The 27,298-nt window shown below is 64.2% G+C and overlaps 1 protein-coding gene across 2 annotated transcripts in view; it reads right to left on the bottom strand.

The window, feature by feature from the left end:
* Nucleotides 1–13,036, bottom strand: part of LOC119110823 (segmentation protein cap'n'collar) — a 46,467-nt gene extending 33,431 nt beyond the window's left edge. Inside the window, exons 1-2 of one of the 2 annotated variants that reach the window (XM_037234694.1) lie at nucleotides 12,992–13,036; nucleotides 12,359–12,493 (exon numbers count right to left, since the gene is read on the bottom strand). In XM_037234694.1, the coding sequence (XP_037090589.1) occupies nucleotides 12,359–12,397 (39 nt within the window). In that variant the 5' untranslated portion in view covers nucleotides 12,398–12,493; nucleotides 12,992–13,036. Of the gene's footprint in view, nucleotides 1–5,535; nucleotides 5,618–12,358; nucleotides 12,494–12,991 lie in introns of those variants that run through there. The other variant, XM_037234695.1, reaches the window with a different exon arrangement.
* Between the last annotated feature and the right edge of the window lie 14,262 nt (nucleotides 13,037–27,298).

The raw sequence follows: 27,298 nt of genomic DNA, 5'->3' as shown, positions 1-27,298 counted from the left end.
GGGCCCATTATGACACGACACGACCCGATGTGAAAATGCCGCTCGTAAATTAATGATTCATCAAATCCGTGGCCGCGGGATCAACAGGCGCGTCTGGCCGCGCAAAGACGGCCGTTCATCCATCCATCACTGTCGCCAGCGTGCGCAGGTCCGCCGTGCGCGCGGCTCCACCGGCGGGTTCGCCGTGCGCGCGGCTCCACCGGCTCCACCGGCGGCGGTGGCGGCGGCAGCGACGCGACCCTGGTTGCACCGCGCTGCTTCCGTGATTGCCGCCATTCCGCCACTTCCACAAGCCATTAATTACGGCGCGGCGCGGGTGACGGTCAGCCGGCCGAGCCCCGATTATCGGCCGGACGGGCTGCAACAGTGCAGGCGGCGGTGATTTACGCGGCCACATCCATCAGCGATCGCGCTTCCGGGGCGGAGACGTGCCGGCGCCGGCGCCGCCGCCGCCGGAGCGAGGCCCGGTGACATGGGCTCCGGCCCGGCCGGCGGGCGACCCCGCCGAACACGTCAACACAAACACCATTAGCAGGTGGCCGCCGAGTCAACAGCAGCCGTACGTGATTGATACGGCGGTCGGATCGGCAAATATTGAGCGCCGGCCAACTCGGCCGCCGGTGTCCGGCAGAGTCAGGGTCCGGTTTGCCGGGTGCACCGCGGCCTCGGCCGCGGTCGCGGCAGGCCCGCGGCGCGAGCGAGCGCGCCTCTTCCTCATCCCCGATCGAACAGCGGCCCCAAACAGCGCCGGCACACAGCGGACCGCCAGCCGACCAGCGCCGCGACGTCTCTCGGGAGACCGCAGCTATGTTTTCTCCCGAACGCCCGTGTGGAGTTGGGAGGCGGCGCCAGCCGTGACCAGCGCCAGTAAAGCACGCCCAACATTACGAGCGGGTAGCCCAGTAAAGCTTGGGAACGGCTCCCGCTTCCGGGGAGGGGAGGGCAGACGCCGGCAGCCTGGCAACACGGCGTGCGCCAGGACTACGGGGACCAGACACGCCATCGGGATCACCTCTTACTCCACCACCCGACCAACCGTCTGGCCCGCCTCGCCCGGACGCCTGCCCGCCGTGGCATTCTCTGCAGACGGCGCTGGCGTTGTGACAGGGTGGAGCCCTCTGCCCAGGCCTAGCCGCCCCGCTCTGCATGACGACAGCGGCAGCGGCAGACTCCAGCGTGACCTCTGTGAGAGGCGCGCGTCCGCGCCCAGCCGCCCCGCTCTGCGTGGCGGCAGCGGCAGCGGCAGACTCCAGCATGACCTCTGTGAGGCGCGCGTCCGGGTGCGGCCGGCCGGGGCGGGGGCGCCGACGGACGGCCAGGCGTGGGCCGCCCGGCGGCCACTCGACGCCGCGTCGTGCGAAGCGGTCTGCCGAGAGGGCGCCGTGGGCCGCTGTGGGCGGCAGCGAAAACACTCGGCCAGCCGGCGCCCGGCCGCCCACCCGACCACAACCGGTCGCCTCTCGGGTGCCGCCAGTCCCAACAGCGCGCCAGATCCTCCGGTCTGAGGTGACCCCTCCGCGGCTCAGTGACGCTCAGCGAAGCTCCGCCCCGGCGGGGTCACCCACCAGAGGACAGGAATCTCGCCGGCATCGCGGACACTCGGCGCCTCATCCCGGGGCGACCGAGCGTCGCCAGGCGGACGGCGGCGCCGGCGCCGCGGGCGTGCGCGCCGCCGGCTGGAGCGGCGCCCGCCTGCAGGGCGCCGCGGCCGTAACGGGCGGCGCGTCCGAGCGCAGGACCGACCGCGTCGCCGCCCGACCCTGGCCGCGGCGAATGGGCGCCGTCGAGCATGACGCTTTGTTTGGGGCACTTGTCGCGCGAAAGTTCCGACAATTTTCCACATGTGTGAATAACGGCGACAGAGGAGCCGAAGAGGAGCGGAGCGGCGCGACGGGCGTCCGGCCGCCAGCCAGCCAGCCACCCGGCTGCAAGCGCGCTTGCGCGGCACAGCACATTATGGGACAGCGCGCATGCGCGGAGTAACGGACGACCAGCAACGCACAGCGCTCCGCTGCCAGCACATAACCACTACGTCAAGTGAGCTAATTGCCACCTGTAGTGAATTATGCTTATGAAGGGTGATATACGAGGAATACGACTCCCAACAGCACCGCAATGAGCACCCCCAGCAAATCCCATTACGGGCCAGCTATGAATATTCGCGATAGTTGGCTGTGAACAACGAACGTTCCCATATTGATGTATTTATAGAGCTCACGACATGGCAAAGCAGTCTTGGGCAACGTAACAGTTCCCTGCGCAAGTACAATGACCAGCAGGTGAACGCAACATGTGCGCGTTGGCGTCTGGTCGAGACTGCCACGCATCTGTTACATGCCCTGTACGTCAGGTCACACAGCGACGACCGCGGCGCCGAGACGGCTCTCAAATCAACACGACACGTACCCAGCTCTGTTGTGTCTGGTGACGGAGGCTAATGACTGGGCCGTGAACCAGTTACCGAATCTGAACTCGATCAGAAACGAATGCATCAAATTCCAATGCGAACGACAGAGCATAGCTCGGAGAGCTTGGTCATGGACAACCAACTTAAAAACACCTCGTTCTGCCGGCACACCCGTACCGTCGCTGGTGCATTGACCAAATAAAAGATCCCAGTAGCACAGGGATTATGGCAGAGTTTTACTGTTGTGTCAACGTTAACCGTCGTTATCGCAAAACAACGTCATTAAAACACACTTCAGCAAAACCAACTCAACAAGTGACTGACGCCGCCGTTCACAGCAGGGTTCGCGGTGACGTGCCTCGCGCTCACTTTCTTAACGAAGAAAGATGGCTGGAAGGACTCCTTGCAACTTTCCGCCAAGCCAGTACTCTACCAATTCAAAATGCAATGACTCAAATGAAATGAAACACAGCGTATCTATGCACTGAGTTCCATGGCAGCGTCAAGTTTGCTCAGCTGATGAGAACACCGCAGACATGCGACAAAGAGGGCGTTTACAATGCGGCTGCAGACTGCTCAGAAGTTCGTCTGTCAGGAAAACACACGGACACACGGATAACCGGAAGAAGCAACCTCCCCCTTGAAGACAGCCTTTGCGGCGACAATACAGACGCATTAATTTAGACGGAAACGCAACGGCAGCGTTGACATCTGAGCACCAAAGTTATTTTTCTCCCGGCTGATTCCAACGGGCACGTCACAGGCACGTAACACCACCGAACATTTAAGCCCTACCACACTTCCAAGACACGCATGTGCCACAGTTTCGACAGATATATGCTCCCCGGAAATATCTCAATCATTCGAGCCGGGGACATTAATATTTGAAAAAAATCCCCGTGACATCTTAACCATTCGAGCGGGGGACATTAAAATCTAGGAGTTCTAGACGACCCCACATATGCAATGCTCAGTCCGGAAACAATCGGGCCCAGACGCCTTCAAGCACACCACAAGTTCAACCGACACCCTGGTCTCCCTCTGGTGCGCTCCTGACGGCTTTTCTGGCACGGCACCCGAGGTAACTAACTTGACACGTACCACCGCCGGCAATGGGGGCTTCCGGAGAAAACGATTCGGGGTCAGAAATCATCATTATTACAACAACATCTGCAATCGCATTTTTGCGTGTTTTATTTTCTCGTACTCCATACCGCCTTTTCATAATTTCTCATCGGATCTCCCGTCACTTACTAGCGTGAGCCGCTGCCAAAAATGGGCCATAAACTGTGCTCATCGCACCACTTCCTTTTCCGGCAGCCGCACAGTCGGAAGCTAGTGGGTTGCGCCACAGCTGCAGGATAAAATGAGGAACACGCCGCGGACCACCCCAAATAAATCAATACCTGTACTCTTCATGGGGTGTGGCGCGCGACCCCAAGCAGTGCAGAATACCAGTTGCCGATCTGTACGCCGCGGACGCGTCCCCAGCCTGGCTCGAGGGGCCCAGCTATCGCCTCGTCAGACTCGCTCGGCACTTGTCGTTTTAGAGGAAAACGGCAAACCTCATGCCTCATGTAATGTCGAAGGCAATTCCAAAAGCAGAGACTGTCAAACTACGGAAAAAAGGGGCTACATGCTTATCGAGTGAAGCAGAACAACCGTTGCATTTTTGTATACCTTGTTTCCCAGAGCACAGGCATCTCCCGCTAGAAGGCAATAGTTACGCGGAAGCCCGTTGTCATTCACCAGAACGGAAGGTAAATAATGGAAGCCGCTGTACTTGCTTTCGGTGCAATCCAGAGATCGGCAACAGCAGAGCGATTCTGATCGACGATTTGTTCACTGTCCGTCGCCAACCGTGCACCCACGGGCATCCAACATTGGATACACCATCCGCCGCTGCGCTCAACAGCCTCCACTGTGCCACGAGACGGTGGCTCGGCCCCGGTTCGAGCACCCAGCCTGTCGGTCTGTTGACGCCTCACACCAGGCAGCGCGACAGCGGCGGCCGGCGCCGGCTGGGCGGCGGGCCACCCGCCGCGGCTTCCGCACCACACAAGCGCGCTCGGACCCCGAGCCGCACGGCCGAGTGTAAATAGCCTTTGCGACTGGACGCGCCCGTGAGAACTGATGAACGGCCGATTGCATGCACGATGGCGCCCGCCCATGACGAATGACGCGGCGGCACGGCACGCCATCACACTTTCCCGATACACCGATGCCGCTAATGAACACATTCGCTGGACGCACGGCAGGGCCGCGTCCGGCGCCGGCTCGGCGGTCGTCGGCTTCGGCTCCCGTGAGAGCCGACACAATTGCTGAACATTCAGACCAGCCGAATGCAAAATAGCAGGCTTTCGCCGTCTCTTTACCGACAGGGGAATGTTCGCGGTGGGCTTATTTTTGCCTTTAATTTGGCGAGGCCAACGCCGACACAGGACGTGGGTCATCATTAATAAGCTTCACGATTAGCCTCATTGTGACGTGCAAGAATACGAGTGTAAATGAACACTAGCTGCCTGAAATGTTTTAACCTACGAGTTGTACCAGGAGGCATGTTACATTTTACAGCCGCTCCCAAATTACATTCGCTTCGCAAACGGTAAACGCCCTGTCACTTGTTGCCAATATATCCCAACCACTTTGAGCATCGTCTTACACAACTGTGTCAACACATAGTCATACACGACAGACCCAGATTCACAATCAGATTCAGACCCCGACTCCCACCAAGAGCAGACACCCACATTTCGCATCACAGCATGTCTGCCACGGCCCCCAGTTGGCGCGCCGTGAGCCCTAGGTCAGCACGAGCTCGGCGGCGACCGGGGCGGTCACTGCCGACCGGCGGCAGGACAGGCCGGAGCCGTGCGCTCGGACGGCGCCCGCACGTCGTCGACGCCGCCCACCGCGCCGGCGCCGACGCTCCGCACCGGCCGACAGTGGCTGCCACGGCCGCCAGCGGCCGGGCGCGCTGCACCGCGCTCCTTAGGAAAGAGGCCGTCACACTGCACGGCGGCCTCCCGTGGGATCCAGCGAGCGGGACGGGCCGCCGTCGGCGGAAAACCCCGGCCGGCTGCGCCGCCGGCGGCGGGCCCCGCTCCGCTCTGCCCGCCTCTACAAACCGAGTGCGTCGGGATCCGCCGCCCGTCGGTCCGCGTCGGCGACGCCACGCCGCTGTCGCCACCGCCGCACCGCACAGCACTGCCGGCACCCCGAGCCGCCGCCACCAGCGCACTGCGCACGCACCGGCTCCACGCGCCGCGCGCTACCGTGGCGCGGCCGGCGCTCGACGCCAACTGCGGCCGTCAACACGTGCGGCCGCCGGCGGCGCCCGGCCGGCTCGCAGACCCCGCCCGCCGCGCCGCCGCCGCCCGCCGCACCGCCACTAAGCCGGCATAACTCGGCTGTGTCGTTTGTAATTATTTGCGGTGGCCGTAATGGGCCCGCCTCATGCAACCGCCCGATGATAATATGTAACTAAACAGCAATTACCGGGTATCCATCAATGTGGCCGACTTTGCAAATGCTTTCGCGACAAGCCATGCGTACGTCGGCGAGCGACGGCGCGGCGCGGCGTTCCCAGCGCGGTCCGCGCGGCGGTCGACGCCACACGAGAGCCCGGCACAGCTGCGCCCCTTGCAACGGCGACCCCGCCCAGCCATCGGGGCCCATCCGCCGCCGCCTCCCCACCCACCGGATGCCCGTGATTGATATACTGGCGGTGATGCCGTGCAGCGGGCGGACTCGCCGACCGCGCCGACGGTCCGCCGTCAGACCAGCACCGACGGCGGCTCGGCGGCCCACCTGGACGCCCGGAGCCGGCGCACGCGGGATGTGCACCAGCACATGGGGCGAAACCGACCCTGAACACGGCGGCGCGGCGTGGCGCGGCGACAGTGGGGTTTTCCCGGCCGCGGTGGGCGCGCACGCGCCGGCACCGCCGGCCGGCGAGACCAGCCCACTTTCAGGCGCCGGTGGCGTCGGCCCGCGGCACGCCACCGCTCTGCAGGCCCGGCTGGTCGGGCCACGGCACACGCCAGCGGCGCCCCGGTAGCCGAGCGGCGCGCGGCCCGGCCCGCCCCACCTGGAGGACAGCGGCGGCGGAGTGGCCGCAGCACTCGGACCGCCGGCACGCTCGGTGCTGGTCACGCGCTGACGCTGATGCTGACCCGAGCCACTGAGCTCGGTGCGGGGCCGGGTGGGGCCGAGAAGCGGGAGGCAGTGAGCGGCGCGCCCGCCCTGCCGCCGGCGCCCCATGCCGCGGCGCCCGGTCCAGCCGCCGACCGGCCGCTCCGCAGGCTACTCGTGTCCCGCCGGCGCCGTGATAAATGCGCCGAGGTCATTCACATACGTATTATTAATATCCCGTCAGTGTGCATCGGATAGAAATGTTGCAAAAAACTACGGCGCGCAACAGCCCCGGAGCGGCGCCCTATAATTAGCGGTGCTTGTATAGATATGTGTAGATTTGTCATACGGCAGACGGCGGGGTCACCTTTTCAGGCTGATAATAAGGTACAATCGGGAGCAAGGGCAATGGCCTGTAGGTCCCCTGGGGCCACGGGGCGCGTCGTTTATAACCGGACGTAAATACATGCAAGGGGAACTGGGGGCGGGTAACAGCCGGGCCCGTGCCGGCGCAGCAATCGCACCGAGCTTCCCACGCGACCACCGACCGCAGCGCCGCCCACCGGCGACCGCCGACACTAAAGTCAAGCTCAGTCGCCTCAATGGATTTGGTGGCAAATGCGTACAGAGTGGCGGAGAGAGCGCGAGAGGGGACGAGGTGCCGACAGGGGGAGGGGAGACGGCGCTTCCAACACACCCTTGCCAATCATGTTCTGATCCTAACATTTCGTCGTCATGTATCTCAAATACTGGAGCAGCCCCGCACCTCTTGTAACAAATCGCCTCGTCGCGATGTGACTAAGATCACGCGAATCCGTTAGTATAACCTTCATAACGCCTTCTTATTGCTCTTAAATGTACCTAGACGACGTAAAATATGACACAGCATCGAAGGCGTCGTTTCCGTATACACGCATTGCAGCCGGTGGGCTCATTAAGCATTACTGGCCGAGAGCAGCCCGAGTATCCTCGGTCGGGGTGCTGAGGATGTCACCCACAATATAAATAAATCAATACACAAAACCAGAGAAGTGGCATGTTGCTATCAACACGATGACTCGCTCAAATAATGCATTTATTGTGCTGCAACTGCACCCCCCGAAATGCGCAGTACTATCATAGACGCGTCGAAGTTTAAGTTAGCAGTTGAGCTAACACTTCACAACCGATCTGACTCCCTCAGCAAGCCACCTTGCGGGGCGATTAATGGCATCTTGAACTAAAGCACCTAATGTAGTCTGTCGGCCGCCGACGGCCATCAGATAGTGGGGCGGCCCGGGCCAAATCGGGCGGGACACTGGTATCCCACGCCACTCACGGGCCGCCTTACCAGTCCGGTCAGCCTCCAAGCCTCGTCGCTGAGGGTCAGCCAACGGTGCCCGACGCCTCACAACATCCTCCATGACGCCTGGCGCCGGCGTCCCACTCCCCTCAGCGGCCGTCCGACGGCGAGACAGTCAGCGGGAGACGACACTGCGACTCGCACCCAATAGAACACTGCGTCCGAAGAATGTCAGACACCCGCGGTATGCACGGGAAGTAGACACGTGGACTGCTCCTGCCGCGCCAGACTTATGTCCGCCCGTCCCACGGGAGCCACTGCTCCGCAGAACTCCTACTTTATTTTCGTGGTTATGTTGTTCGGTCTCCAGGCCCACTGTGCACTCGCCCAGCACGCTTTCCCAAATTAAGATTACATAAGATCAATTCAGCCTTACCCAATGATACGTGCATGACTCCTATGAAATGACATGGGGTAAAATGTTTGTCCACGGCAGCTTCTAAGTTACTACAGGCGTTCGAAGTGAGCATTGTCAGGATCCGAGCTCATAACAAGCGGAGCTTGTTGCTGCAGTCCCTGTTGTCCTCCTGGTCTACGACTGCCCAAGGATGCGAAGTACGTCCAACCAGGTGGAAACTACCGCAGGACCCGGGCCAGGCGCCCTTGTCACGAAAATAAGACATGTCTGGCGAAAACCATATGACATTTCTCCATCCAAGGCGCTTACAACCTCGCGTGACAGTACGGCGCCCGAGCTACTGTACGACTGGCTGGCGATCATGCATGACAGAAAACCACCACCGGCTCTGCCAGTGCCTGACGCTGCACCTTCATCAGTGACCACAGCGACAACTGTGTTTATTTTCACGTCTTCGCAATCAGTTTCCGTGGTACGTTTACATCACATATCCAATGCATGACTTAAACAATCAGACAGCGGCCACTCCTCGCCCCGACTTGCCTTCAGCTCCCCCAGATGCGAAGAATAATTAACCAGATACGGGAGGGACTTGTCATCGCTTTGCCGATATTGCCAGAAGAGTGCAACGTTGTCATGCGTGATCAAACTGCCAATTCACGGTTGCACTGTACTTTTCTCGCTCCCTGACCCTCCTCCCACCATCCGGCGTCAATGACACGTCGCGGGGAACACCCCGTGCACACATGTTAACACGCCGCTAATTTAGCATCTGCTCCGCCGCTTTGCATTCGGGTAAGTCGTGCCAGCTCCTCACCGTTGTATTTGAGTGGCCTCCTAGGCTTAATGGCTTTCGGTCAACAACTGCTGAGCACACGGATGCCCGACAGTACGTACACAGGCGCGGACTTCGCCCCGCAGACTACCGTGCCAGGCGCGGAGCTGCACAGCACTGTGCATGAGGCTGGACCGTGCGACCCGCCCTAATGCTGGCGCGCGACAACGACCCTCAGTCTCGTCGCCAGTACCTCCGTTAATGATTCCCACTCGCGATAGACAGACCGTCCACGCGTCCGACCGCGCTGCCTCCGACAACGCCGCAGGGCACCTAGCATCCGGCGGGCGTCGGCTGCCGGCGGCGGCAGCGTCGGCCGCGGCCGGCCCGGTGTTCGTGTGCGGCTGCGGCCGAGCCGTGCAGTCGCCGGCCGCCGCCGCCGTGCAGTGCAGTCGAGGGGCGCGCGGCCGCTCTCAGCCGTCCGCGAAAACGGGCCACTTCACACGGGACGGCCGGACGCTGCCGCAGGACCGCACCGCGGGCACCGAGCGACCCTGCCTCCCCCCACCGAGACACGGGGCACCGATCGCACGCGCTGCAGCAGCGGGGTCACCGGCGGTCGGGGACGACGGCCGTGGACATGGCGGGGCCCGACGCCGTCGGTGCGGTGCGGTGGGCGAACGCGAGCTTGAGCGCGAGGAAGGACGTCGCGCAGCAACTGGACGGGAGTGAGGAGCATTACAGTCAGGCGCCACCCGCGCACGGCCAGTCGACCGACGCGGCCACCGCCTCTCCGCCGTCGACCCAGCCAGCGAGCCTCCTCCGAGCGTCTTTCACTTTTCAATGTCGCTCACAGGCGACGACGAGAAGCATTTATGCAAATGCGCAGCGCAGCATAAGGGCAAACACAGGCGGCGAGTCAACAGAGGCGGCGGGCAGAGTCAACACTCGGCGGCGGCCGGGCGGCCCTCGACGCCGCGGCCGGCCCCGACCCGGCGCGGCGCCGTGCCCGTCTCCGGGACGGCCGGCCGGCCCATCAGCATGCAAATACGCCGGCCGTACGGCCCGACACGTCCGGCGGCGCGCGGCGGCGCTGACGCGGCGACCCAACACCCACGGCCTGGCTCCAGCGCCGGCGACAGATCACCGCCGCCGCCCGGAGCGGGGGCGGCCCGGCCGCAGCTCGAGCCGGCGCTGCTGGGGCAGGCGCGCCACGGCCGCAGCTCGAGCCGCCGCTGCTGGGGCAGGCGCGCCACGGCCGCAGCTCGAGTCGACGCTGCTGGCGAAGACACGCCACGGCCGAACCGGACGCGGCACTCAGCGGGGAGATGCAACGAACCTAGACATCACGTCGGCATCCTCCTCCCCTCCCGGAGAGGAGCCCAGTGAAGAGGCTGGTATATGGCGCCCAGCCCCGCGAGAGGTGGGAAAGCCTAAGCCGACCTCTGGGCGGTCGGCCGGCGTCCCCGACCCGGCGGGGCAAATCGCCGCGCCACGACCGGCGTCGAGGATCACACCCTCGGCGGAGATACGGAGCCCATCCGCAGACGGCACGGCCCTCTTCCAGACAGCGCCCGACACCTGGCTCGCACGCGGAGACGCCGACGCCGCGACGTGCCATGTTCGCCTGACCGGGCTGCCGCCGGGCCCGGCTTGTCGTCAGGCGGCAGCGGCAGCGGCAGGCCAGCCGTCCGTGGGACCGCAGGGCCGTTACCAGGCGGGCGGGGTCCAGCCGGCCGGGGGCCTTGCAGCGCATGGCCCGGTCAGGCTCCCCAGGCGGTCACCACCGTCTATTATTTTTAGTTATATTATAATATGAATATCTAAATTATTTTATTACTCTGCTTAGTCGCGGTAACGATCACAAGCGGCCGGCGGCGAATTACAGGTAGCGCGAGGGCGGCGCGCAAACATTTAATCAGCATATTTCACACTTTCCTGGTTTACAGTTGGAAACGGTCGCAGCGGCGGGCGAGTTTCACGCCTTTAGTTCCGCTTGGAATGGCCGCGGCACCGTACGGCAACCGCAGCATTGGTCAGTTGCGGCCAGGGCGCACGGCCCGGCGCCGGTAACGAGCGCCGGCGGCCGACGTGCCGGCTTGTCGTAGGTAATCTCCGCGCCCGCCGGCTGGAGACGGCAGCGCTGCCCGCGCCGCCGCCACCGGCGACAAGGCCGCCGCGCCGGCCAGAACGGCGCCGCACTCACCGCGCTGACAAGGCAGGCCTGCTGACGACGACCTGGAGTCGGCGGCGCACTTACCTGGCGGGCCGGAACGGCCCCTTCCCGAGGAGGGCGGCGGCGGTGCGAGGGGAGCAGCGAGCATGCAATGTCGGCAGGGGCCGTGGAGAGAGAGAGAGGGAGAGAGAGAGAGGGGGGGGGGGGGCGGGGGAGGGGTGAGAGACGAGTGGCCCGCTGGTTTATCCCTTGCCCCCGGGCCGGACGCGGGGGTTTGAAGTGCGAGCTCGGCGGCGGTGCGCGCGCGCCCGCTCGACGCCCGTTGGCAGCATGGGGCTGATTGTTTGTGTCAACACTGCAGCCGCGTTGTAAAGTGCCGCCAGAATACGGGGAAACCCAGGCCATTTAAACGCTACCCGCTAGAAAAAAAGCCCGACGGACCCAGCCCGGGGTCCCAGCTCCCGCTACCCGGACCACAGCAGACAACTTGACGTGATGGGAGCGGGCCGCCAGCTGGCAGCCACCCGTCACGGAAGTGCCGGGCAGGAGAGCGCACCAGCCAGTCCCCAGCCCACCTGTCCCGACCCCACTCAATTACGCTCAAGTATCCGTTCCCAAAACACAAACAGAGCACGGCCGTCGGCTGACATTTCCCCAAATTGAAACGGCCCCAAGTGGCGCCACTTCCCAGGCATTATGGAGGGCCGTGCGGCCGGCGCCAGGCCGGCTCCGGGCGGCGGGGCGCCGGTCGCGACCCGAGGCGCCGGCCGCGCCTCGTGACGGCACGCTTCCGCCGGCCGAGCGGCGTCGCCCGGAGCGTGAGGCGCCGCGGTCCGTCCCACCGGCGCCCGGCGACGGCTCAGCCGTCCGGCCACTGCGACCGGGCGCCGACTGCACGTCCCGGCAGCAGGCCGCCGCCAGCCGCCAGCAGCAGCCTCCCCTCCCCACCGGCGCCCAGCGACGGCTCAGGCGTCCGGCCACTGCGCCCGGGCGCCGACTGCACGTCCCGGCAGCAGGCTGCCGCCAGCCGCCAGCAGCAGCCTCCCCTTCCCACCGGCGCCCAGCGCGGGTGGGACGACGCCCACCCCCGGACGACGCGCGTCTCTCTCTTTCTCTCTCCCTCTCTCTCTCTCTCTGGCCGGGATGGGGCTGGTGCGGCACCGTACCTGCATGGAGGCCGGAGGGCGCTGGGCCGTCTGAATCATTTCATCGAGCAGACCGAGCTCGGTGTCGCCCGACTCCGACTCGGCCGAGCTGCCCTGGCCCGAGTCGTCCCCGGACGGGTGACGGGCGGCCGCGACCTGACCACGGCACACGCACACACACGGCGTCAACACGCGGTCCTCGTCTGCAGCTGAGAGCAGCGGCACAGGCGGACAGGAGAGGAGGCTCACAGGCGGACATGGCGGAGCGGCGACACAGCGTCTTATCGGACTGACCAGTGACCGGTCCGCAAATCCCAATTGTCACAGCTTAGACAAAAGCTACGTGCCGCTCATGGGCAGCTCGGCACATCAGTCACCACTGCTGCTAAACACAACACACAAGAGCGCGGATCTTGGAGGCGGAAGTCGTCAGTGCAACACACGCAATCTTTGAGCAGTGGTCGACGGCACTCCAGTAACCTATCAGGTGTGATCCAGAGACAAGCATGCTAACCGCGCGAGGCACAAGAGCCACCACAGCGTCAGTGCTCTGGCTACAGGATGGTCGGTGTCTCTCCCATCCCCCACCCCCTCACACACACCCAGCAGCTACTCCCGCCCTGCAAGTGCGGCGGTTCTTCCCGCCGATCCCACCTTGTCGGCGCAGTGGTGCGGCCGGCGGCGGCGGCCGGCTCCGGGCGCTCCGCCGGCGGCCGGCGGCTCCCGCGCCGCGCCCGACTCCGGCTCCGGCTCCTCGGGCGACGCCCGCGGCACCGTCTCCCCTGCGGACGAGGCAGCGGCGTCACGGCGGGCACACACGCGCGCGCGGCCATCTCATTCAGGCGCCGACAATGAGGGGCGGCGGCGCGGCGGCGGCAGCGCCACCTACCCCACGTCATCGCGCGACCGCCGGTCAGCCGCCCGCCACCATTAGACGGCACAACTATTTCTGTTAATTCATCTGCGCCCATCAAAACGCCGTATCACGTACGTAGTAAACAAAACTACGACGCCGGCGAAATATGAGCGATAAGGTCAAGGCAGGCCGGCAATGAGTCGGAAGAATGCCTGTTTCGCCGGTCATGCAGGCCACACGTCCGAGACTGCACGTCAGGCCGCCGCGGCCGCCGCGGCCGAGCGCGCGCGCGTGTGTGTGTCTGTCTGTTTCTGTGTCTGTGTGTGTATGTGTGTGTGTACAGTGTGATGCGGTGCTGGGGAGGGGAGGGCGTGACGCCGAGGTGGACCGCCGGGCCCAGACCGGGGCACCATCGAGGCGACGGCCGGCGCCCGCCCTGTTGGCCTCAGCGGCCGGGCCCGAGCGCGTCGGCGGCGTCCGGACCGACCGACGCCGCCCCGCCGCCCGGCAGCCTTGGCGGCGCAGCCGGCGCGTCATCGACATGTGGCCGCCGCTGACGCACGTCCGTCGGCCCGCACAAAGCGGCGGCGGCCGACGCCGCAGCCGAGACGCGCACGTGCGCGGGGGGCGTCACAATGCCGCGGCGACAGGCCGGCGCGCAGCTGAGGCAACTGCCAGCCGCGCGCGCGACACGCGCCCAGACGCCGCCGACGCCGCCATTATGTCCGACGACGCCGACGACGGCCGCGACGACGGTGAGCTGAGTCGACGGCGACGCAAAAAGGCCACATCTGGCCCGGCTTATACCGCCGACACCACTTGCGGCGCGAAAGGGGAGTCGCCGCTGAAAGGACGGCGCTTTTTGCGCTCGTTACCGGCATTCCACTCGCCTGCAGTGCAACACTGTCAAGTGCGGGGAACACGGAGAAGAACAGCTCAAAGTCACGCAGGAACAAAACGCCGCAGGCGTCCTTCAACAATGCAGACGTGGCTTTCAGACCAGCACCGTGCGTCAGCGGAACTACCAGACACGAGCCAAACACGACCAACTGTGTGGGCGTAAAAAAAACACACCGCACGCCCATTTGCCTACTTAAATGCGTCCAAGTGGCGTTGAGGTGCGATCCCACACATCGACAACCACATGTACATTTGAACTCGCTGGAATTAAAGCAAGCGGAACGATAACAAATGCTGCAGCTGTGATTTCTACACAGATTGCAGCAGCTCCTGGGTTCGACGGCGAGCACAACCCAGCTGCGTCAATCACACGTCACATGCCAACATAAATATGTGACAAACCTTTGCCATGAGCACATCTAATGCAGACATCACTGCCCAAACGGCCAATTGGCGGGTCGCCGGAAATTCATGACTTCGCACAGTATGAAATATATGACTTCTGCGGCATTTGACACCGCGCGCGCGCCTTACCTAAGCTACGCCCGACACCTCCACCAACGCCAACCCCGGAGAAGCTCTTCACAGGCACGCACGCGCCAGACCCAGTTCTGCACCGCACACGCCCGGTCGTGAACGGTAAGCAAAGCCTGTCGGACGGCAGGCTGGGCGGCGGCGCGGCGCACGTGTTCCTTATCTGCACGCTCGAGAGGCCTTCCCCCGGCGGCACCGGGGCAGCGCGGCCGGCCTTCCAGGGTCGCCCGTCTGAGGCCGCCGGCCACCGCCGGCCACACAGGCGCCGACGGCGCGTCAAGTGGCCAAACCGGGTCAAGCGGTGTGCAAACAGGCCGGTCACCCGAGCCGGCGGCCGATCTGCCGCCGGCCGGCCGGCATCTGCCGGGCGGCCATCGGCGCCAGGGCCGCCGGCGCCGCCGCGGCCGGCATCTGCAGCCCGTAATTGATCCGCGTGCCGCCTCTGAATGGAGCCCAGCCTGCCGATCTGTGAGAGCACTGACCGGGCCTGCAGCGAGTGACTCGCCCCGCTGCAACCGCGCTGCCAGATGGCATCTGCTGGCACGCCGGCGCCGCGGGAGCTCGCGAGCGACACTCAAACGCGACACCTCCAGCTGACCGCTGCTGCTGGACTGCGGGAGCGGGCACAGCCCGAGAAACGCTACACGACAAACGCCTCCAGGGTACTTCGGCTGGAGGAGAGAAACAGTTTGGCAAAAGCTACGCCAGGCTCCTCGGAGCTGTTCCGACCAGCTGCGCTCCGGCCTCTCAGCTCCTCCCGCTCTCCCAGGTCACGGCCTGCCATGGCTGGCCCAGGCCATACCGACGGGGTCTGGGCAGTGTGAACACGTGCAGCGCCCGGACTCCTCCCGCGCCGACCGACCCCTCGCTCCAGCGCCTCCTTCTGACTCGTCCGGCGTCACTCCCCGACTCCTGCCCCACGCAGCCCGCTCCTTTCGGGATGCGTGGAGAGAGTGTGCCCGCAGAGTGTGCAAGGCCTTCCCACGTCGCGAGCCGGGACGGCGGACGACCGGAGACCCGGCCGACCGGGCCGCCGCGGCGAGCCGGCGCCGGCGGCCGACCTGCGCCGCCGCCCGGCGGCTGTCACCGCGGCCACGATTGCAGCCAATCGACGTACCGGCGGCCGGCTCTACAATCAGCGCGCCCGGCCGGGCCGCGTCGCGCTCGTTACCGCCACGTAAAAGCGTCCGACGCGTAGGTATGCGAGCCGATAATATCTGTCAGCCGCGCCGCACGGCGAGTGGCTTCATTGGCGGCCGCTGCGGCCTGCCAGGGCGACGGGACGGCTGTGACGGGTCGGACAGCCCGCGGCCGGGGGCGATCGGCGAGGCCGCCGCCGCCGCCGCCGGACACGTGACCGCCGCGACCCTGAGCGGCTGACAGGCGGCCGCCGGCTCTTTCTCCGGCGGCCCCGACCGAGCACACACCGCCCGACAGATGCATACTTACTCAGCACACCGCGGCGGGCCGGCCGGCGCCCCCTAGCGGCGCATGTGCGGCCCAGGGCCACCTCGGCCCTCCGCCCGCCGCCCGGCTCACCTGGACACACCCGTCGGTTTCGCGCGTCGGCGGGGGCGGCGGCGCGCTCGGCGCCGGTGCCAATGGGACCGGGGGCCGGGTCGCGTCGGCTCGCCACTGGCTGCCGCCTGGCAGGGGGCGGGGGCGGCCGCACGCCCAGCGGCGCCGCAGCCGAGCGGCCGACCTCCGCGCCCCAAGGACTCTTTTTGTGCGGCCGGCACGATGGCGGCTAATCACCAAGAGCGGAGCGCCGCGCACCGCACCACTCGGACGCAGACACTGGCGGACCAAAAACGCGCATCCGCTTCCTCGACGCACGAGGGCCGCTCCCCTCGGGGCGGGCGGACGGCGGCGGCGGCAGTGGCGGCGCCACCGAGGGCGGCCGGCGGCCGGCGCGCGGCGGCAGCACCAGCCTCCGAGCGCGCAGCTCACCGTCCTCCAATGGCTTACTTTTGACAGCCATTATAAATGACGTTTAATCTTCATCAGGAGCGGTGGTGCGCCATCGCCCTAATCCGGGGCCCTGTAGGGGACGCTATTCAGAGGCGGTCGACCATCCCGGCTGGCGGCTCTTTGTGCCGGGCGGCCGTCGCCCGGCGTCGCAGCAGCCCCTAAGACAATGCGCGCCGCTAACAAATGGCGGCGTGGCAACGCACCGTGCCTTCCGCGCCGAGGACGCCGCGGGGCGCCCGCCGTTACCGGCGGCCCCTGACGGCCGGCCGGCTCCTCGAGCGGGACCGGCGCCGGCAGCGCCACCTGGCGCCGCCCACTGCCGGGCGGGGAGACGGCGCGGCGCCCTGCAGGCAGCCGGGCGGCCGGGTCAGCGGGAGCCGCGTCATGCCCGCGCGGCGCCCTCTGGGTGGCGCCGGCACGCACCTCTTTGTCCGGCGCTGCCCCACCGGCCGGGCTGTGTGTCCATTAGTCAGACGCTGTCGCAACACTGCCATCCCGCGCGCTCGCAGCGCTGAGAGGATGCCGTGACTGTCCGGAACGGTCGCGGGGACAGCGGTGAGTGGGCCACAAGAGCAACGGCGACCTCCTCTGGCCGACCGGCGGGACGCCGGCCCAGGCCCAACACCGCCGTCGCTGGTCGAAGCTGATCGGACCGAACGGTCAGCCGCTGCGACCGACTCGAACATCACCGAACATCAACAACACCCTGACATGGTCATCACGCTGATCTCGTCAGGCGTCGACAGTTACATGGCTAGGTTTGGCAGCAGCCTGGTCGTGCCAGGAAATCGCCTGCCACGTCCGACCGTCACCAGTCTGGCGCAGTTAGGATCGCATCACTGAGTCCTCCGACTCTCCCACGACTGGTCGCCTCCTCTGAATGCCGCCACGCCCGAGGCCCAGTGCCTGCTGACCGCCAGAGCACCGCCAGAGCACCGTTCGGCGGGACCACCGAGTCGACCGGACACCCGACCCGGCGACCACCGGCGCCGGAGAGCGCGCCGCGGCCGATCCGCTTCCAGTGAGCGCCCATGGCCGCGCTAATGGCGCCGTCTGTGTAATTGCTGCGGCGGGGGGCCACCATGCCGGCAGCGGCGGCGGCCGGGTCGCTCCGACCCGGCGCGACCCAGGGGGCCGCCGGGCGGCGCGTTATTAATGATGACCCGAGCCGGCGCGGCTCCGGCCGGCCGGCCACGCCGCGCACGACCCGAGCGGCGCGCCAATGCAGCTTTAGTGATGATAAATGACAGCCGAGCACCGGACAGAGCCAAAGAAATGCCTATTTGAACAGAATTCACCACGGAGTGTTGGATAAACGGCGCGATTACTAAACAAACCGGTGTGACTCAGCCGGTTCGGCCAAAGGCGGCGTGGGCCGGCGAGCCCGCACAGCCAAAGCAGTGATTAGATTAATTTGCCACACCACTCTGAGAGCGCGACCCCGGCAAAGAAGATCTGGAGCGGAGCAGTCAGAGACGAAAACGCAACAGTCATGCTCACCATAAATCACCTGGGAGCAGGAGCCGCTTCCTCACGCGTCCACAGCAGGTCGCGCCGGCATCCGACCGGGGAGCGTGCGGGGCAGCGCGTCACCCGCTCCCCCCATCTGACCACCGAACAGAGCGCGCTCGGCGAGGGCAGCAGAGCAGACCAGCGCGGTCGGACGCCATCGCTGTGTGTGTCTCATCAGCATGCAGTCTGGGAGCAGGCGTCGCCGGCGTGCCATCTGAGGGCCACCTCACTGCACGAAACTGCACGCCGGCGGCACGGCCTCGAGTGGTCACACAAACGAGAGGTGCACTCGAATGGGAAACACGGTTAGGAGATCCGCAGCCCATGTCATTGTGGCCTAGCAAAACAAACACGACGACGGGCAGGTCGCGTCTGGACGGGGATGGTCGCTGTGCCACCGCGGAAGAATCAACTCGTGGTGCATGCTAATGAAGATCACATAAAGACCGTGTCTGGAGGTGCCGTCCCCCAGCGCCGAGTTCAACATCAGTCCCGACCACGGGTAAACACGGCAGCCGAGCCTCGGTCTACCACACCTGTTGGCACAACCCCTCGCTGGTGGGTCGAGCACGACCCTCCGGCTCGGTGGCGACCCACAACAGGAGCCGCCAGCATGACATTCCCACTCCGCGATCAAAGACGATGCAGACTCTCGCGAACTCACAATCACCACCGAAAAGGACACGACTCCACCGCGGTTTCCGCCCGGAAAGGCCGCCTCCACCGGTCGCCAAAACGCCAGTGGGCCATCAGCGAGCGACGACCTCCCCGACCTCCACAAGCCGTACCAGAGCCGAGGCTGACCTCCTCGCACTCCGAGTGCAGCAGCCGCCCGCGCTCCAGCCCCCGTCTCTGGACGGCCAGCAGGATGACAATCCGCTGGGCTATGACTCGCCTGTTGCCGGCCTTCTGAAGAGTCAGCGCGGGCCGGCGGGGGGCAGTCATCACACGGCGGCGGCACTCGCGTGCCGACAGCGGGCCGGACGAGCCGGCGGCGGCGCGCGCGCGCCCGGCGCCGCTCCCTGCCTACCTTGCGACAGAGTGTCGACCACCGCCGTGCGCCGTCGCCGCGCAGCGCCCACAGTGAGCACGCCGCGTCTGACGGAGCGCGCGCAGGCGTCCGGCGCTGGTGACCCACTGGCGGGGGAGTCCGGCCGTTGCCGGGGTTGCCCCCGTCTTCGGCGAGAGGCGGAGGCGGCGCGCCTCCCGCGGCCGGCAATCAGCAACGAGTGCAATGGTGCAGCGGCGCTGGAACGGCCGCAGGCGGTGCCGACAAAATGGCGGCGCGGTCGGCCGGCGGAGCGACGCGACGCCGTCGCCGGCGAGTAATCACAGGTCGCCATCTCCCTGGCCGACTTCTTGTGCGATTTTTTGCCATTATTCCATTATTTGGAGTGACTTTTTACTTCGGACAAAGCCGGCGCGAAGGGACGGCGACGACCCGGAGGACGCGCCGCCACCACCCGGCCGCGCCGGCAGCGAGCCCACCGCCGCCGCCAGCCGGCTGCCGCGTCCCGCCGCGCCGTGTCCCGGCGCAGCCGTGTCCGGCGCCGGGCCGCCGGCGCGCCAGAGCATGGCGTGAATGCGTGTTTTCGGCCGGGCCCGATCAGCATTAAGCGGCGGCCATCATTAATCAGCGGCGAGCGGCGAGCGGCCGTGCGCGGCGCGATGCCGATCTGCACACGCCGCGGCGCACGGCGCGGCGCAAACAGGCGACCGTGCAGACCGCGCGCGATTGATGGTGGACGCGGCCGGCGGCGCTGGCCGGCCGCGCCCTCAGCGTGGCGGCGGCGGCCCGCCCTGCCCGGCCGGGACGCGTCACGGCCGCCAGCCGCCCCGTCACGAGGAGTGGGGCGACCGGGCTGCGGCCCGCCCACGCACGGTCACGAGGAGAGGGTCGCGGCGCGCTCACTCGCCGCTGCCGTGGACAAGACATCCATCCAGGCCTCGCGAGCAGAGGACTGGGCCAGGAGTCCACCCGGACATGGCCACCAGGGAGGCCACCAGGCGGGGAGTCTGCACGGACGCCGCCACGAGGAAGGAGCGACCGGACAAGGGCACTCAGGTCGGGACCCGCCACCTGACGGTTGACCAGAGCGGCGACCACAAACCAGGCCAGGTACAGGAAAAGGCCCAGACCACAAGCCGTCAAGCGCCGGACAAGAGCACACGAGCGGACAACAGCTCGGACCTGAGGCCAGGTGCGAGCAGCGAGCGCCCCGTCCCACAGCCGAAACCAAACCGACCGAGCCCGAAGCGACCAGGCGGCTGGCAGAGCCGCGCCGTGCCATCGGCAGATGTCCGGGTCGGCGCGGCTGGCGTCGGCGCCCAGACGCGGCCCGACGCGCCATCCTGGGCCCAGCTGGGACAGACGCCGGCGGTTGACACGCCGGCACCTAGCCCGGCTCGTCCGGGGCAGACCCGCCGGCCGCGCCTCCGACCCGAAGTCACCTGCGGACGGCGCCGGACGGCGCTGGACCGGACCGGACCGGGCCGAGGGCCGCCGGCAGACGGCCGCAGACCGAGGGCCAGCTGCCGGACAATGGAAGCGTCAGCGCGGCCGGCCGTGGCCGGCAGGCAATTACCGAGGCGGCGGCGTGCAGGCGGCGTCACGAGAGCACGCTGCAACCGGGAGGCGGGGGCCGCTGGCAGCGCCGGCGCCGCGCGCCAGATGCCAAGGACCGCGCTCCCTCTATCTATTAACGGCCGGCATAAAAAGCTTTCAGACCGGAGCCTTTGTTACATACACGGGACCCCTGGCCAGAGCCGGTGATTAATGAATTCTCTATCTTACCTATTGATGCGATGGAAAAAATACAGGCAAATGACTAATGATTGGCGGCGGCTGAGCGGCCGGCCGCGCCGACGCCGTGCGCATGCGCCGTGACCTCGGTCGGCGCCGCGTGTCGCTAGTCACCTGTCTCCGAGTCGACCATGTAGTCGAGGCCGGCCCAGAGCTCGTGCAGCGTGTGATCGCCGGCTGGGCCACCGGCCTCCTCCTCTTCCTCCTCCTCCTCCAGCTTGTAGTCGGAGCGCCACTGTGAAGCAGAGCGACCAGCCGGTGTCAGCGAGGCCACGTCACCCACCACTGCTGGCCGTGCGTTCAGGCGGCCCGAACCGGACACACGATCCCGAGCGACGCCACGGAACGGCCGGCGTCAGCTGAAGGGCCGCACCCACACACGCCTGGATAACACTCAGCAGGGCGCCACCGCTGGCGGACCCACAGGAGAAGCGCCCTGGTGGTGAGAACGTGGGACGACATCGCGACTGGAGTGGGGTCCGTCAAGGGGTCAGCACCGACAACATAGTCTTATGACGTTACCGAGACGTTGCATCCATGCCAATCTGCGCATACCACAAGTGCGCACACACAGGCACACACATACACACACACTTGGTGCGTGAGAACGCCTACAGACAGCTGCAAGTTCTAGAAACACGCTCTCAAGACACATTCAAGCGGTAGGGGAAAACCATCAGAAACCCATCGTGAGACTCTTCAGCGTCATCATGGGCCGAGTGATGACGCCACGCCCGGCGCCTGACAACTGGACGGTGAGAAAGGAGAAGCGCCGGCGCCACAGGTCGGGGTCGAAACCCGGCGCCTGACGACTGGACGGTGAGAAGGGAGAAGCGCCGGCGCCACAGGTCGGGGCCGAAGCCCGGCGCCTGACGACTGGACGGTGAGAAGGGAGAAGCGCCGGCGCCACACGTCGGGGTCGAAGCCCGGCGCCTGACGACTGGACGGTGAGAAGGGAGAAGCGCCGGCGCTACAGGCCGGGGTCGAAACCCGGCGCCTGACGACTGGACGGTGAGAAGGGAGAAGCGCCGGGGCCACAGGTCGGGGTCGAAACCCGGCGCCTGACGACTGGACGGTGAGAAGGGAGAAGCGCCAGCGCCACAGGTCGGAGTCGAAACCCGGCGCCTGACGACTGGACGGTGAGAAGGGAGAAGCGCCGGCGCCACAGGTCGGGCTCGAAAGCCCCACATCTCGGTCCACGCCCGTTCGGAGGCGGCTCGGAGGCGACACTCAATATCACAAATCATCCCATTAGGCCAGCAGCGGCGGGCGGCGGCGGCGGCGGCTCCGTCCCGTTTCCCAGCCCGTCACGCGCCGCGCTCGGGCCACCGGTGCCGGGTCTGCGGTGGCCGCGGCGCGTTACGGACGCGGAGGCATCACGAGCCGGCCGCAGGGCGCTCCTGGCACGGCCCTCGAGAGGGCACCAACGCAACCACGGCAACGGACGGGTGCTATGTGGTGCGGCACTGATGCAGCGATAACAACACCAACCCATGGAGAGGTAGACAGGAATGACGCACGTTTCCAAGGACAGCGTCAAGACGACCGAGCGTGGCGGGTGGACGCGGACAGCGCAGGTTCCCGACAGACAAAAGTCATGGGAAATGGACGGGGTAGTTTGCTTGTTACCAGGGTTCCTCCCGAGACAAGCGGATGAGCGAAGTCGCACGTGCAGAAGGTAAAGACGCTGCCCATATTGCTCACTGAAGGACTTTACGCCTCAACAAGGGGAAGGAAAACGACGAAACACCGCACAATGCTGTACAAATTTTTTCGACCACGGGTACAATGTTGGGCGTTTGGAGGCGACGGTGCACTCGTCGAAAGCAAGTGCATGAGGAACTACAGTCGAAGGAAGTGTGACAATGCGACACGACAACCAATGGGCTTTAGGTGAACATCACATCACAAAACAGCACCCGAATGCAGCCCGGCTGAGGGGTTGGCTTCGGCTGGTCCAGTCCGGTCCAGACGCCCACTGCCCAGGCCACCGGAACACCGGCGCCCCATTAGCGGGGAGCGGAACCGGAGCATGCTGCCAGTCACGCTGCGATCCAGTGATAAGATCCATATCGCCGAGGCGCGGACGAGTGTGAACATCTTGACTGCATCATCAGTCAGTGACTCATTGGCGAACTGTTGGAAAGGTCAATTAGATTTGCACAAAGGACAGAACAGGAGAAGGTGCACCATCATCCACACCAAACTTTAGAAGCAAAGGCATACGCCACGGCAAATCTAGCAACATACTGGAAAAAAGCAAGGAGTAAATAGCATAACAACAGCTGGCATTAGCAGGCCTGCCCCGTCATGAAGATGTCTGCGAACACGATCAAAAAGCAAGTTGTAAGTTCCGAATGACTCGTGAGGTGTTTGCAACACCTCTCAGAAGCAAATGATAGATTGCATACCATCATCACGCCTCTCGAGAGAACCCTGAGTGACGATCCACACATCATCCCACACGCTAGGACCGCTGAGTGCGTCGCAAAGCAACCCCAGTGACATGGCGAGACCGCCCAGACGGGGCGCCACCGGCCGCCGGCCGCCATCCTGGCAGCAGCGCGCGGGGCGGCCGCTGCGGGTGCCGACAGCCGAGCCGAGGGCGGCGCCCCTTGCCGTTACCTCCGGCGGCGGCCGGCGCGGCCGCGGCGCGTCCCCATCGTGCGGCCGGCCGGAGGGCGAGCGGGCCGGGTCGAGGTCGCAACGGGTCAGCCCCAGGTCGATGTCCTGTTTCAGCAGCACCTCGATCGCCTCGGCGTCCTGTCGGCACGCGGTGGGGCTTGGGTCAGGCTCGGCACGCAGCGGGGATCGGGTGATGCTCGGCACGCGGTGGGGCTCGGGTCAGGCTCGACAAGTGCTGGGGCTCGGGTCAGGCTCGGCATGCGGCGGGGCTCGGGTCAGACTCGGCACGCGGCCCACGGTCGGAACGGTGGTGACCAGTGGCGGCCAGATCGGGACGCCGCGCATGCATACAACACAACAGCTGGTGACCTGATGATACAGTCGGTATGCTAGACACGCAGGGAATATCACAGCTGGTGACCCGACTTTATACGGTACACCACAAAACTAATCCAAGCTGCCCAAAAGTGGCAGGGGTCAGGACATCACCAACCCCAGCGATGGTTTCTACACCCAAGACAGGGAGCACCAAAGCTGGTGACCTGGTGCTGCCTCCAGTCAATGAGCAGGATACTCTCGAGAAATAGCGGGCGTCATACCCGGTGGGCTGGCGATGCTCCACACGGGGCGCGGCCTACCCTTACCATACCGTGAGTCATGAAGGGCAAACCGATCTCATCGACAGCGGTGTGCGGGCCTGCCCCAGCACACAGCTGTTGCCCTCGGTCCAGCCCCGATCAGTCGACAGACAACATCGACATCATCACCAACCCTCGCTGGCACATGGCGGCACAGCCGCCGCCGTCGCGGAAACACCTGCTATACGCCACCGGCTGGCGCCGATGGCACAGCACACACGGCCAGCGTCGGGCGGCCGGCACACTACGCACGCGCGCGCGTGGGACGCTCACGCCGCTGCTGAGCAGTTCACCGCTGACGGCGGACGGTGTGGCGCCGCCGCCGTGCGACTAGACATACCATGTCCGTCGGTGCCGGGCCCGCGCCGCCGAGGGACGCCGCTCCGGCACGGTATCGGCGAGTGCTTGGAGCGCGCCACCGTTATCGGTGCGTGGGTGCGTCGATTGGATGGGCGGATGCGCCAGCGGTGCGGCGCGCCGCTCCGCTCGCGCCCCGCCGACCGGGCCGGCCGATAGCGCCGCACACGCGCGGACAGGCTCGCTTACACACGGCGGCCGCACCGCCACGCGTGCCAGCAGCCCACGGTAAACGCTCAGCCGACGGTGCGGTAACAAATACGTCAAAATGCGTAATGTTATGATAAAACAGCGCAACTGCGGCGGATCTTCTTGTTGCTGATTGGGGTCTTGGGTGAGCCCACTGCTGAGGTCATATTGCGCCAATGACAGTTGCTGTAATAAACGAGGTGTATATATGAACAAAATCCGATTTCTGCAACAAATGAAACAGTTGGCCACCATCAAGCAGTTGCGCCAACAGCTGCCTATGGTGCCAGGTGGCACCAGTGCCGCTAAAATTTCACGTATTACGATTTTTGTTCGTACCATTGAAGGTCTGGAATGCCTTCTTACCTCTAGCAAATTACAGGTGGCCATATACATCCTAATACGGCCCGGACAGCGCACCTACACGACACCAAGCCCATAAAACTCTTACTCTTGACTCGTTTCAAATTATCCTCTCATACCCGGAACGCCTTGTCTTACGACGCTTTTGAACAACGTAAATATGTATCAAGGCAAGCCGGTATTGGAGTTACGTTTCACTAGCTAGCTAATTCACTTTGTCGCTGGTGTAGCCATATCACTATCTCGATGGCAACTTATTGTTTAGGACATCACAAAGAAACGAGGCATAAAAAACACCCCAATCGCGCAAAATAGGTGCCAATCGCGATACAAAGATTGTAAGGAAGCCAATCTAGCAGTAGTCGGGACGTTTCAAGGTGTGCATCACCGCCTGAGTTACCGGTGGGATGAAGACATTCCAGACCTTCAAAACCGGGAACGAATGTGACATTGTGTGATATTTAAGCGGCATTAGTGTCACTCGGCGCCATAAGCAGCTGTCCGCGCGGCGTCCAACTCCTGCGCGCCCGGGGTCCGGCCGTTCCCCGTGATGGCGTCCGTAATGACCGGGCCATAATGGGGTAATGGCGGGTGTCATCGCGCGCCGCCGCCCGCGCCGATCAAACGCTCGCACCGCTCCATTAGAAACAACATAGCGCCGCTGCCGCGCTCACTTGCTTCGGCTCGAACAACTGGCAATGTCTACCTCTTGCGCGTCTCAGATGAAATCTAACGACGAAATCTGATACACTATAGATCAAATTATATCCTGCATCAACGAAATTCACCTCTAGCAATAAGTGTTAAGGGCCACAACACCATTCATAGTAACTCTACAGGTACAATGCCACCTAATGGCCGAAACAGTGTCTCAAAACAATATTTGGAGACCCGATTTTGAGAAACCACCCTGAAGGGCTTCCGATTAAGCGCGCATGTTCGCCCTTAAACACATTACGCGAGAAAAAAACAACGAAACGCTGTCTTTTGTTCATGCGTGGGACGTTTCCTCATCAACCTCAGGATCCAGCAACGCGTGCTAATGCCAAAACTTGATTGCTTACCGTCATTAACTACCATCGTTTCGATGGCTCGTATTACAACGTGATGCTCTGACCAGGATGCTGAATGAACGCCTGTTCATAACAATGGCAGTCGGCAGCTGTGCCAATTGCTATTTCTGTTCAAGTCAGGGGGAAGACAGGCCGATGCTGGATATTATATACACAGACCATAACTTATGCGATGTTTGTCACACCCATAGATGCTTTAACGCAAAACGCTCGAAAATCGATGTAAACTTTTAGTTGCATCAAATGATTCCAATGAATGAGTTGCAGGTTTTTCCTGACTTGGAAACTCAAAATATTCCCCCGGTCCATACGATACATGGTACCTGTGTCTCATGAAACCGACTGGGCCAAATTTGATGTAACTTACGACATTAATATCCTGCGTAACTTTTCCCAAAGTCGGCGATCATCCTGTCCGGTGGCACGTTGCATTGTGATAGATCGGAAGACGATGCTGGTAAAATACGAAATAAACCGTTGATTCGTCAGACGGCGATCAATAACGGCGAATATTGCCAGCTGTCGCCGGAGCCTGTGCCACGCTCCGTTCGCTGCTAATCCTATCATGTACCACACCACATGTGCCCACATGTGAGCGCCGTCTGTGCCGCGCCCTTCAACAGCTTGGCAACCCCGGCACCATTCCTGATCCGGCCTACTGACCGACTGGAACGCGTGTGGCAGTGTCTGCCGCAGCTCGCCACGCGCCCTACCCGAAACGGCACCATCACGCCACCCGTCGAGCGCCGCATGACCGCGCGCATGCGGTAGCGGCTCAGTAAACACTCACTCGGACACTGCAGTGGCCATTCTGCGGGGAGGCCGACTCCAGATGGAACCGCTATCATATGTATAACGTCAGTAAATGTTTCAGTGTTAGCTTCCTGCATCACGTACACAATGCAAGCCCAAGACAAGCCAACATCTCGCAATGTAATTTTCAGACTTTTTGAGCGTTCCAAACGGCGTTTGCGCTACCCAGTAACATGGTATCCGTGCCTATATTAAGATGGTGCCTCGTATCAATCGTTGCAAGGCAGCATTTAGTTCCCAGATTACATCGCATGACTCATTGGGTCTCGTAATGTAGAGATCAGAGTTCACACACGCACAGCTTGTTGTGTGGATAATGACCCATGC

The sequence above is a fragment of the Pollicipes pollicipes genome, unplaced genomic scaffold (assembly GCF_011947565.3).
Source record: "Pollicipes pollicipes isolate AB1234 unplaced genomic scaffold, Ppol_2.1 Scaffold_7239;HRSCAF=8659_pilon_pilon_pilon, whole genome shotgun sequence".
Taxonomy (NCBI): Eukaryota; Metazoa; Arthropoda; class Thecostraca; order Pollicipedomorpha; family Pollicipedidae; genus Pollicipes; species Pollicipes pollicipes.
This window is presented reverse-complemented; position numbering and strand designations above follow the sequence as displayed.